Raw genomic sequence first — 12768 nt, 5'->3', positions numbered from 1 at the left:
GTATGACAGAGAAAGGATATAAAGCAAAGGCAGCAAAGGGAAAAGACTCATGGGGCAAAATTTGAGGGAACCCAGGTGCAAGTTTTCAAGAGTCTTCTCCCTGTGGAGTCACATAGGATGGACTTGATTCCTTGAGCGATGAGTTTTGACAACACGCGTGAAATGTTGTCTATCAAGGAAGCTTATTAGAGACTCGAGGTTCTCATAGGGGGCTGGTCACATAGGCACCCTCTGCCTAGCATGTACCAAAATTCTAGACTCCCAGAAGGAAATCAGAAGGTCAGCATAAGCCATGTTGTTTGAACAGTTTAGCACAGTGAGCCATTCTTATCAGTTTATGAGTTCTAGGGATTGTGGGAACCCTTCTGAAATCATCCCAAATGACAACCAAGGGCCAACCTTGCAAGAAGATCTTTCTAAGGATACTAGTCTCAGGCCAGCTATGCTAACTCTTTCTGCAAGTGATAAATTTAACAAAACATGTGCAATGCATGTCTACTGAAAACTACAAAGCATTTCTGAGAGAGATTTTAAAATACCTAAATAGAGAGATGTACCGTGTTCATGGATCAGAAAACTCAATAGTGTTAAGATTTCAATTCTCTCCAAATTGATGTAGAAATTCAACACAATCCCAATCAAAATCCCAGCAGGCTTCTTTATAGAAATTGACCAAAACCTGGGGCTGGCCCCGTGGCCGAGTGGTTAAGTTCGCGCGCTCCGCTGCAGGCGGCCCAGTGTTTCGTTGGTTCGAATCCTGGGCGCGGACATGGCACTGCTCATCAAACCACACTGAGGCAGCGTCCCACATGCCACAACTAGAAGGACCCACAACGAAGAATATACAACTATGTACCTGGGGGCTTTGGGGAGAAAAAGGAAAAAATTAAAAAATCTTAAAAAAAAAAAAGAAATTGACCAAAACCTTAAAATTTATATGGAAATGCATGAGATTTAGAAAAGCCAAAACAGTTTTGAAAAAGAACAAAGTTGGAGGACCTACACTACCTGATTTAATGGTTTACTATAAAGCTACAATAATCAAGGCAGTGTGATATTGTCATAAGGAAAGACATATAGATCAGTGGAACAGAACAGAGAATCCAGAGATAGACCTATACATATTCCTTTAAACAAATGGTAATGGAACAATTGGCTATCAATATTAAAGAGGAAAAAAAGGACTTCAACCCTTACCTCACATCACACACAAAAATTAACTTGAAATGGATCATAGAGCTAAATGGAAAGCTAAAATTATAAAAACTTCGAGATAAAAACTTAAGTGAATATCTTCATGACCCTAGAGTAGGCAGATTTCTTAGATAGGATGTAAAAACCACAGACTTAAAAAAATCTTTGCTAAAGTTAAAAGCTTTTGCTCTTCAAAAGACACTGTGAAGGAAATTAAAAGCCACAACTGGGAGATAATATTTGCAATACATGTATTTGACAAAGAATTTGTATCCAGACTATATTAGTACTTTCACAAGTTCATAATTAGAAGACATTCAATTTTTAAAAAGGGCAAAAGATTTTAGGAACCTCATAAAAGAAGATATACAAATGGCCAAAAAGCACATGCAAATGTTTTCAACATCATTAGTCATCAAGAAAATGCAAATTAAAACCACAACGAAATACCACTCTACATTCACTGGAATAGCTAACATTAAAAGCCTTACAATAGCAAATACTGGCAGGGATGAACTCTCATTCACTGCTGGTGGAAAAGTAGAATGGTACAAACACTTTGGCAAACAACTTGGCAGTTTCTTATAGTGTTAAACTGATATTTACCATATGATCCAGCAATTCCACTCCTAGGTTTTTATCTGAAGATTTATACACAAATGTTCACAGCAACTTTATTTGTAATAGCCAAAAATGGAAATGACTGAAATGTCCATCAACAGGTGAATGGATGAAGCAAAGGAGATATAGTCATATAATGGAATAATTCTTAGCCGTAAAAAGGAACGAACTAATAATGCAATCACATGGATGAATCTCAAAAACAGGAAGCTGAACAGAAGAAACCAGGCACACAAAAATATATGCTGTGTGATTAAAACTCCAGAAAAGACTAACTTATTAGGACCACAGGTGGGAAGTGAGGCTTGCTAGGAAAAGGCACAAGGAAATTTCGGGGGGTAACAGAAATGTTCTATACTATGTTGTGTCACTTGGTACGTAGATTTGTCAGAACTCATCAAATCGTTCACTTAAAATGGGTACATTTTATGGCATGAGTATTATACCTCAGTAAACTTGCTTTTTAAAAAACTAATATGGGCAAAAGGTTAACAATACCCTTTCGTCTTCTGCTTGCGAATCTGACCTTTGGTTGACTCTCTGGCTTTGTTCCCCTGGTAGCCAGGTAAAGGCAGAATGTCAGTGAGTTAACTAGGCAACACTGCCTATGTAACAATCACTCCTATGGGAAGCTGCATGTGGACAGGGAGGAACCATAAACGAACAATGAATGTCTGAGAGGAAGCCATACTCTGAGCTTCCTGGAGGACAGTGACTCATGAAATGAGGCATGTTCCTTTTGGGGCCCCCGGAAGCTACGCCTATGGACTTGTCGCAAGACATAGTGGCTCCTATGAGGCCTGAAGTCTGGAAGCCAAAGGTGACTCTCGCCCTGCCCGACATGGATCTCATCTTGCATGTGAGCTGTCAGCTATGAGCTACGTCCCAAGATGTAGCCTTGACAGCTACATACATCGCTCCATTATTCCTGCAGAAAAAGAAGGTGGAAGTCCGCCGATGGCCAGCGATAGTTCCTGCCCTTCTGAGCAGACGGGTGCCTAGGGCGGCCTTTGGTCATCTTGTGGGTGGGGCTGGATGTTTAGTAGATTAAGAAGACCCCCTGGTGGACACTGCAATGGGTATTTCACAGAAGAGTAAGTGTAAATGGGCATGAAGCAAGTGACAACATGTTCAACCTCAGAAATTATCAAGGGAATGCAAATCCAGTCCTAAAGCAGTGCCTGGCACAGGATAAGCACTCAACAAATATTTGTTGAATGACTGAATGAAATCAAGACCACAATGAGATACCAGACAACATCCATTCAACTGAAAAAAATTAAGCAATCTGACAACGTGAAGTGTTGGAGAAGACATACAGGAAGAGGATTACTTTACACATTGCTGGTAAGCGAGTTAATGAATCAACCAATTTGGCATTATCTTGTGAAGTTAAAAACTTACATTTCTATAACCCAGAATTCTGCTCTTTGGTGTGTCCAAGATAAACTTTTGCACGTGTATGCCTGGAGACATACATAAGAATGTTCAGTGTCATTGTTCATATTGGCAAAAAACCTATAAGCAACCCAAATGTCCACAGACAAGATTATGGAAATGCAAACTGTGGTACACGCACAGAATGGAAGAGTGTCCAGCAATCGAAATGAGGGCTGACGGCTGCCTGCAACAATATTATGATGATCCTTGTCTCTGATCACAAGGCAATACAATTAACAATAAGATAATAAAAAATATATTTGGAAACTAAAATACTCTTTGTTGGCTCTGCCTTGAAGATGTCATGTTTCTCAGCAGGGACACTCTTGCATTTGGGCAGAACATGTGGTGCTGGCCTGCCCAGCACAGTGCAGGCGGGCTGAGCATTTTGGGTACTAACACCCCACAGTCCTTGTGACAGTCAAAAAAGCCCACACACGTTTCCAAATGTGCAGCCTTTGAGTGAGACCCACTGCCCCCCCCCTCCTTCCACCAGGATAAAGTCACACTCTCTGACACAGCCTCGAGGCCCCGTGGGATATGCCTCTGCAGACGTCCCTGCTCTGCACACTTCAGCTGTCCCAAACTCGCTCCACTCCGGGTCTTTGCACGTTCCCCTGTCTGTCCCCACCCGACGTTCCTTTAACCTGGCGGCTCCTTCTTACTGATTAGATCTTCAGGAGTCATTCCCCTGGAGCGCTCCCCTGACCCCCCAGCACGGCTAGATGCCCTTTGCCTGGGCTCCCCCGTCACAGCCCTCAGGCACTGTATGGTCACTGCCTGTCTGTTGATCTGTGTGTCCCACTTCATTGTAATTCTCTGTAACGTGTGTGGTGCCACCTTTGCCACCTCTATGCCTAGTATGGCATTTGGCACATGAGTGGTACTCAATAAATCTAGTCCTCATTGAACTGCCTTGCATGTTAAAGAGCACACGGCAGTCCAACATGGAGGTAGGGGTGGGAATGGGAGAGATCCCTCAAGGCCTGCACCCAAAAGACACCCAAAGAGAAAGAATTAGCCCTCCCACAGGTGATTTGCTCACTGATGCCAGTCTTTCAGGATCTGGCTTTTAACTTGTATGAAAGAGATGGTGGTTTTCTTCTTGCACTCTCCCTTCCACTCCCAACGCTACTGTCCTAGTTGAGGCCCACATTGCTTCCCACCTGAACCCCTGCAAGAGCCTCTGAGTCACTGGCCTGTCCACCTCCAGTCTTGAACAAACCATACCTTGATGACAGCACTCCCAGCTTCAAGCCTTCCAAGAACTGCCCTTGGCCTGCGGCTAATCTGAGCTCCTGCGGTGGCGCAGTCAAGGTCGTCCGGGGTCTAGCTCCACCCGCTCTCCTCGCCAGCCTCTGCCTCAAACTCAATGCCACACCACAGCCTTGCGCCCTCCCCTGGGCCTCTTATTCTGTATGCTACTCAGCTGAGCATCCCCAGGAAGGCATTCCCCCGGCTGACCAGGGGCCCCGCTCTGGGCTCACAGCTCCCCGTGTGTGATTCCGTCATAGCTCTGGCCACTTTGTCCCCTGGAGATAGTGAGCTTATTTATTTTGTGTCTCCAGCCCTTGACACACAACAGTGCTCAATAAATGGCCATTGAACTGAGACCCGAGTCTGAGAGGAGACTTGGGGACCTTGGAGAGCAACCCAGCTGCCTGGAGGCGCCTCCCACCTCGCCCCGCCATGTTGGTGAGTGAGACATCTCCTTCTGAGCAAACCGCAGTCTGACTTCCTCTTGAAGTTGCCATTTCTAACATCATCTCCAAGTTATCTGTCTGTCTTCCGTCGCCTTCTCCCTCTGCCCACCCAGTGCCCTCCAGCGTGCTCCTTGGAAGGTCTCACCTGCCAAGTCCCCGCTCACCTCTTTTGCTGCATTCTCCCCGATTTCAGTGCTGGTCTCGGCATTTACTCGTCCCTTCCCAGCCCTCACTTGCTACTCTGCCGATGGCCATCATGGCTGAGTGCAGTGTCCTCTCCGGCTCCTCCACTCCTGGCCCTCATGCAGGCACTTCCCCTGCAGGATTTCACCCTCCTTCCACCCCAATGAGCTCACCTCCTAACTTGCAGGCTCCCAGAGCAATGCCAACCAAGGCTCCCCCTTAGCCCATGTGCTCCAGGAATGGACTAGACCAGCTTTCTGCTAAGGCATCTTATCATTTGGGGCACTCCCCCTCCCACCAGTGAGGTCAAGGCCACACACCTCTCACCCTGCTCCTCCAGTCCCGCCAGGTGCAAATCTCCAGGTGTCCTCCCATCTCACTTCTATCTGGGTCCTTCCTACACGGTCCACAGACCTGCTGAGGGACCCCCTCACCCCTTCCTTTCCTTCCACCTCCTAGGTTCCCCAAGGCTTCGATCTGCCCTTCCTCCCCCATGTGCAGAGGGCCTGCTCCATGCCACATGTCCCTGGGCCTTCACACTCCTTTGTAGCCCCCTCTCATGGGCGTTTGCCATCCTGTCCTGAGACCATCCAAGGCTGGGAGGACAGTCTCAGGGCAGGGCAGCCTGGTGTCCTCCCAATGATGCCTCAGGGGCCTCAGCATGGCCAGCCAGCCTTGTTCACCCACTCTGCCCACTCGTCACACCTCCGCCACTCTCCCCAGTTCCAGCACCTCCTCTCTCAGCACAGGACCAAACAGTAGCTGATGCCTATGGAGCACTTCCTATGAGCTTACGTACCCCATGTCACACAGACCTGCAAACCAGCCTGCTCTGCGTGCACGCGGCGTACAGGCCCCTGTGCACACCACCAGCCTCCCCCACGGCTGCCTCCTCTTCCCTGGCTTCTGTTCTTCCTCCACACGACACACTGGTTCCTGCCTCAGGACTTTTGCTCTGCCCCCTCATGCCCAGCTCTCAGCAGGCTGTCCCCTCAGAGGCCCTGCAGTCTTCCCTGCGCACCTGTCCCCTCTCTGCCATCACCCTGCTCTAATGCCTTTGCAGCCCTTGCCCTTGATGCAACTTTGCTGGAGCAGGCCCCCTCCTGTCTGTCCACACGGTGTGCCCAGGGTTTTGATGCGTCTGCACACAGCTGGGACCTGCCTGAGTCATTGGTTGCTGAATAGACAGATAAACAGATGGGGGAGGCAGGATTACGAGTGCCGTTTCACGGGGGAAGACTCTGGTTCATGGAGGTTAAATAATCACCCAGAGGCACGTGGCAGGTCGAGTGGGCTCCGACCAGCACAGTAAAAACCAAAAGACGTGCGAGAAAAATGGTGCTAGAGACGCAACACTCAAAAACTTCATCAGTGATACATTTAAAAAGTGACAGGAACTTAATTAAAATGATAGCACAGTTTTATATATGTTAAATGGTTAAGAATTCAAAAAGACTGCAATAAATATGGCATTTACCTTGAAGAAGACCTGAGGCTAGTTTGTGAAAGCGGGTGCGGGAAGGCTGGGACTCGTGGGTTATTGTGAAATGGGTTGTCTGAAATCGGATGGAGAAGTGTGACACTGGGTGTGGGGCAGTGACACTTGGTCAGCTGAGGCAGCTGGCAGTGTCACGGTGTATGAGTTCCTGCATTTCCAGGTTGTGGTCTGCTTAGCTGGCACAGTTTTTGCTTTCTGTTTTCACCACCATTTCTCACGGACAAAATTGCACATAAACAAACGAAATTTGCCTCATGCTCAAATTGTTCCCAAAAGTGTCAATCACATTGAAACAAATTCACATTTTCAAAACAAGTATTATAGCAAAACTGTATTTTGGGGGCATTCCCTCCTGTAACTAGTTTTTCAAAATCAGATAAACTAAGAGTCCCAACCGCCCCAGATAAGGGTACTCATCTGCATCCTAGAACTGTGGCACAATATTCCTCAAGCTGAGGCCCAAGGACCCAGACAGGCTGGAGAAAGGTTCTGGGATCAGAAGTGTCCCATCTAAGGGACATCGGCCTAAACGCTGTGTCAGAAGATGATGGAGAGAGAGGATCATCACGGGGGTCTGAGTGCTGACTGGCCTAAGCAGGTGTCCGTCATCGCCGCCCAGCAAATGAGCTTAGATCTAGAAAGGTCTTGTGTCAGAAACCCAGGACTCCATGGGAGATTCTAAGGAGACTGGGTTAGGGAAAGTCTTTACTTCTGATCTGGCTGGAGAAGGGAGAAGAGAACAGACGCATTCCTAGGACCAGGCAGACAGAGCTGGCCAAAAATGTCACGGGAAGAAGTGACACTTCCTCAGGGGGCAAGCCTGCCACTGAGATCTGGCTGGAGCCCAGGCAAGGGACAAGCCGGCTGGATAAGCTGACCCCAGGCTCACAGCCCAGACCTCCACCGAGGGCTCACGTGCAGGTGTGGGCACCAGGGCAGCCTCTGGGCCAAGGGTGCAGAGGTCTGTGTGGCTGCAGAGATGGTTGGCCAACACCTGCAGGTTGGGCTCTAATCCTGCGCCAATCCCACTATCTGGCACTTGGCTTGGTGACCTTCTCAGGACAACCCAGTGTGTATCTCCCGATCTTGCAACTGTAGGGCTCCTGCACACCACTGCAGCAGTCCCTCCGTGAGCCCTGGGCACAGGCAGATGAAGACTCGAGTCTCAGAAGTCATCATGACCAGTGTGGAGCACCACGTGCAGCACTGACCTCAGCACTTAGCCTTAGCTGTCCTCTGACCCTTAAGACAAACCGAGGGTGGGTGTTATTATCCCCACTCCACAAATGAGCTGGCCCAGCCTGCAGTGAACCCCCATTCCCAGTCCCACCCAGCCAGCAGAAGGTGAGCTAGGATTTAAACGTCGCCCGCCAGATGCGAGCCTGAAATCAGGCCCCTCCATCGCCTGCTGCTTCCCTGAGTGTTTGAGGAGATTCCTGATGACACTTCCTTTCGAAGGGTCTGTTCCGACAGGGCTGAGCTGAGGGCTGACTCACTCATCCACTCAGGAACCTGGTCGGCCTTTGGCTGCAGGGCCAGTAAGGGTCTGATACAGAGGCACCAGGTCAGGCTCAGGTGTCCCAGAGCAGGGGGGAGGCATGAACTGGGGCCGGGGGCTCACGTGGCACGTGGGGTGGGCACCGCGCCCGGCTCGGAGACATGTGAGGAATAGGGAAATGTCTGGGGGGGGTCGGCGTCCACAAAGGCACAAAGTCCACATGAGCTGTGAGGGCGCAGGAGACGAGCGTGGCAAGCAGGGAGGTCTGGACTTTCCCCGCAGGCTGAGGGAACAAGGGAAAGGGCAGGACGGGCAGGGTCCACGTGCTTGCTCCGCAAGGATTCACTGAGAGCCTCTGAAGTGCTGCCAGTGGACTCAAGGGACCCAACGGAGACTACACTGTCCTGCAGCCCTGGGCTCACAGATCATATAAGCATATGAGCCGGTCATTAAAAATTAGGACAGATCTTTAGAAAAGAGTGTCTCCTTCCTCTACTCAAAACCCTCCAAGCCTTACCATCTCACTGGATGTAAAACCCAAAGTCCCTGTCTTAGCCACAAACCCCATCCCCTGCCTCTCTGCCTCAGATCCCCCCTCTCTCTCTGTGGAATTCCACTCCATCTCACAGGTCTCCTTGATAGTCTTCAAAACTGCACCAAGCCTGCTCTCATGCCCCAGGGCCTTTGTACTGACTGTCCCCTCTGTCTGGAAGGCTTTGCCCCAAACGGCCTCATTTCCTGTTCCCTCCCTTATTTCAAGTCTCCTCCTAAGCATCGCCTTGTTAGGGAGGGCCTCCCGACCACTCTGCACTAAAGAACGTTCCCCCTGCTCTCCCCTCCTCCTACATCACTCCTCCCCATGGCACGTAGCACCACCACCCTATCATCCCTGTATCTATTGTGTGCATGTCGTCCTGCCAGGATGTCAGCTCCGTGGCAGCAGGGCTGGTGAGAGATGGTGGTGGACCCCTGCTCTGGAGCAAACGACCAAGCACACAGCCCTCACAGTAGCCATGAGACAGCATGGCCACCCCATGCTGAAGAGAAGGAAGCTGAGGCATGCAGAGGGTCGTGCAGTCTTCCGTCAGCTAGCTGTAACTGGCAGTGTGGGGAGCTTCACTCAGGCCAGTCAGATCCCAGGCCCCCCAACCTCTGTGCCCTCTGTCTCCCCTGCCCAGACTTTGTGACTGCCCTCCGGGCAGGGAACGGGGGCTGGGGAGCCTGGTGCTCCCGTCCCCCGACAGCTTCCAGCCTGCCCAGCGCTGGGCAGCTCCTGGCATATAAATAGAGACAGAGAGAGCAGGGGCTGCCTGCTTGTTCCCGCTGTCCTCCAGGACCCACCATGGCACCTGATGCTTGGTAGGCTTTCAAGACCTGCGGGCTCATGAGAACATGCATGTAGCTCTCCCTCGGTGCCAGACATTGCCCTTGCTGCTTAACACACGTACTTCATCTGAGCTCACCAGGATAGGAGGAGGAAGAAGCGTGAGTGCCCTACTCGACAGATGAAGAAGCAGACTCACAGGGTCGAGGCCTGCCCCAGGCCCATGTGACAAAGCCGGAAGCGGGCTGTGTAAGTACTCTGATGCTGCTGAAGGGGGGCCCTCGGGGTGGCTCCTGAGCTGAGCTCTGAAGGAGCAGGAATCAACCGCGGGTCAGGGTTGGGGGTGACATGGGTCTGAGGTTGGGCCTTTGGAGCCTGAGGGTCTAGAAACCCAACCACACGCCTCCAGCAGCCCCGGCCCTCAGCCCATGCCCCTCTCCAGGGGCCAACCACTCTACCCGTCACAGTTCTCCAATCCTAGCCTGCACGCCGGTCTCCCTGGCTCTCTCCCTCCTTACTACCCTCCAAACCATGCTTTGCAAAAAGCAGAGAGGAACTAAGAACGTGGAGAAGTTGCCAAGGCTCCAGAGCCTGACAGAGCCCTCCCGGCCTCCCCACCGGCCTCTAGTCCCTGAGCCCTTCCTGAGGGCTGACTGGCTGACCCCTGGGGCTGGTGACAAGGTCACACTCCCAGAAGACTCTGGCTCTAGCCAAGATCTGGAGAGTCTTTCCTCTGAGGCCTCTCTTCCTGGCTCTGGCTGGCAGGGCCCCGAGTAGACGAGCAGATGCCCCTGCCCTCCCCGGGGCCACCTGCCTTCTCACAGCACTCCAGACTCATTGAAGGGACAACTGGCTCCCTCAGAAACCCAGGGGCACATCCTCAGACACTCCAAAGGCCAATTAGCACCTGGCCTGTTTCTACTGCCGGCCAACACATCTTCTCCAGCTTCATGGTGGGAATTCTCTTACAAAAAAGAAAAATGGTTGAATGAAAGCACATTTATAACTTTATTGAGCACCCACTGTGTGCCAGGGCTTGTCTGGGGCTCTGGGATGCAGAGCAATATGCTGTGGCCCTTGTCCTCTCCTGGGACATCACCCTGAGGCTTCTCTCTGGGCAGAGCCTCCATCCAATGGGGTGACCCCCCTTGGCAGCTGTGCAGAGAGAGGCCACAGCAGAAGAGATGAGGCCACAGCAGAAGAGATGAGGCAGGAAGAACAGGCCACAGACTAGGCTGCCTGCACCAGGCCCCAATCTCGACAGCTCGGAAAGTGTAGGAGGAATGGACTGGTTGTGGGGACCTGGGAGAGAGCCCAGCTGTGCCTCAGTGCCCTCACCTTGAGGAGGGGTGGTATTCACACTATCTGCCTGGGGCAGGGGGTGTTAGGACTGTTACAACAGGGTCTGGTATACAGTAAGCACTCAAAAAATGTTAGCCATGGCCCTTTCACTATCTCAAGTGAAGGAGAGGGGAAGAAAGGAGTCACCACTGATGTCTAGGAGGGCACTGGCAGTCAAGTGTCAGCTGAATCTGTGGGAGTGCAGACTGGGCAAATCCTTCCCCAGAGCTCCTTGTCACAACAGGATGTGACCACATGCCTGCCAACCCTGAGGTTACAAACAGGCCATAGCAGGCAGAATGGAAGCAATCACATGGCCGGTATTGCTAGGACGTGCATCGGCCACGTGCGGTATGGCTACTTTCCAGGAGGTGCCTCCCAGCACACCCCTTGTGGGCAGGACACTACAGCCTGTCCGTGTACACAGGAGGTGGAAGTGGGTGTGGACAGACGGCTCCTGGCCAAAGGTCCTGTTCTTCAGTAACTTGACAACTTGAGACAATAGCTTTATAAGGAAGCTTGTTAAACCTACAAAGAATCCCATGCCAAGACGGGAGCAAAGATTCCTGAAGGCCTCGCCCAGCTGGCACGCTGAGCTAAATCTAATGAGGCAAATTTAAATGGGGACAAACTGTGCAAAAGCCAGTGACCCAAGAGCAGAAGAGGGGAGATGCGACTCAGCGTAAGTGGGAAGACACTGGAGGTCTGTTTGCAGTGAATTCCTAATGAGCCCATGAGGAACGCACACCCTGAGTGGATGCCAGGAGCTTCCTGTCACTCCTGCAGGCCCCGCCTCCCTGCAGTCAGGAACTGTTGGGCCCTTCCAAAGTGACACTGTCCAAGGGCTCAGACAGAAGAGCTGGACAGAAGACAGCGAAGGCCGGCCCGCTCTCTCCCTCCCCAGACTCCCGCCCCACGAACACATGATCCAAATCAGTGCGGACAAATTTTTGGATGAATCCCTTGCTCTCCAACCTTTTGCTACTCTCTATCCCAAACTCAAACCCAATAGATTTGGATACCAAAGGACACTTGTATACGTGAAATAACAAGAAATATGATACGAAAATTAGAATGAAGAGGAAGTAAGAGGAAGCCCAGAGGAAGCCTAGAAAAGAGGAATACAAAGAAAGGAGCAGGAGGCTGCAGCTCAACATTCCGGGGGTCTCTGGGGTCTCTACTGCACGCTGCAGCTCTAAGAAGAGGCTGGAGGCAGCAGAGGCGTGGTGACCAGGCACCACGCAGTAGAGGTCACAGTCCGCCCTGGCAAAAGGAGGAAGGGGATGGGGAGCCTGCAGCCCCGCCCACAATCCTCTGCACAGCCAGACTTCACGGAAGAGCTGTGTGTGCCCCCATCTCCTCTTTACCTCCCTGCTTACTTCTCAGACTCACGATTCTGGCATCAGCCAAATCACTCCACCCAAACAGCCCTCACTAAGTCACTAAAGACGTCCAAGTCCCTACCACCGATGCACACTTTTCAGTCTTCATCTCATCTGCCCTTTCAGGAGCAATCGATGGCGTTGTAGCCTTGAATTATCATCTGCCTGCGGCTGCGCCGGCTCAGCCTTCTCAGGCTTCCTCCTGTCCCTGTGGTCGTTCCTGCTCTATGTCCTTTGCAGGCTTGTCCTGGTCTTCAAGGCACGGTGGCCTGAAGCCTATTGTCTCTCATTCATTACTGATTACGGGGTGACTTCATCCACTCGTATAGCTTCATTTGCCATCTAGAAGCTGATGACTCCAAAATGTATCTTTCCAGCCCACACAGCAGGTTCTCCTCTGGGACCTAGCGCATTAACCACTGCCTCTCGAACATAAGTCCTTGGAGGGCTCAGTGGCGCCCGATCTCATCAGCACATCCAAACCTGACTCAGGATCTTCCCTCTAAACTTGGTCTTCCCCCGTACTGGGCTGGTGTAACCCGCAGCTCCAGAACCCACACCAGAAACTGTGAGGCTACCCTGGC

The 12768-nt window shown here is 51.2% G+C and overlaps 1 protein-coding gene across 1 annotated transcript in view; it reads right to left on the bottom strand.

The window, feature by feature from the left end:
• Positions 1 to 9535, bottom strand: part of PARP10 (poly(ADP-ribose) polymerase family member 10) — a 35305-nt gene extending 25770 nt beyond the window's left edge. Inside the window, 2 exon segments of the mRNA XM_046642485.1 lie at positions 6619 to 6697; positions 9479 to 9535. Coding sequence (XP_046498441.1) covers positions 6619 to 6697; positions 9479 to 9535 — 136 coding nt within the window.
• Positions 9536 to 12768: the final 3233 nt, after the last annotated feature.

Source organism: Equus quagga, chromosome 16 (assembly GCF_021613505.1).
Source record: "Equus quagga isolate Etosha38 chromosome 16, UCLA_HA_Equagga_1.0, whole genome shotgun sequence".
Lineage (NCBI taxonomy): Eukaryota > Metazoa > Chordata > Mammalia > Perissodactyla > Equidae > Equus > Equus quagga.
Note: the sequence above shows the minus strand (reverse complement) of the source record. Positions and strands in the feature narration are given on the sequence as shown.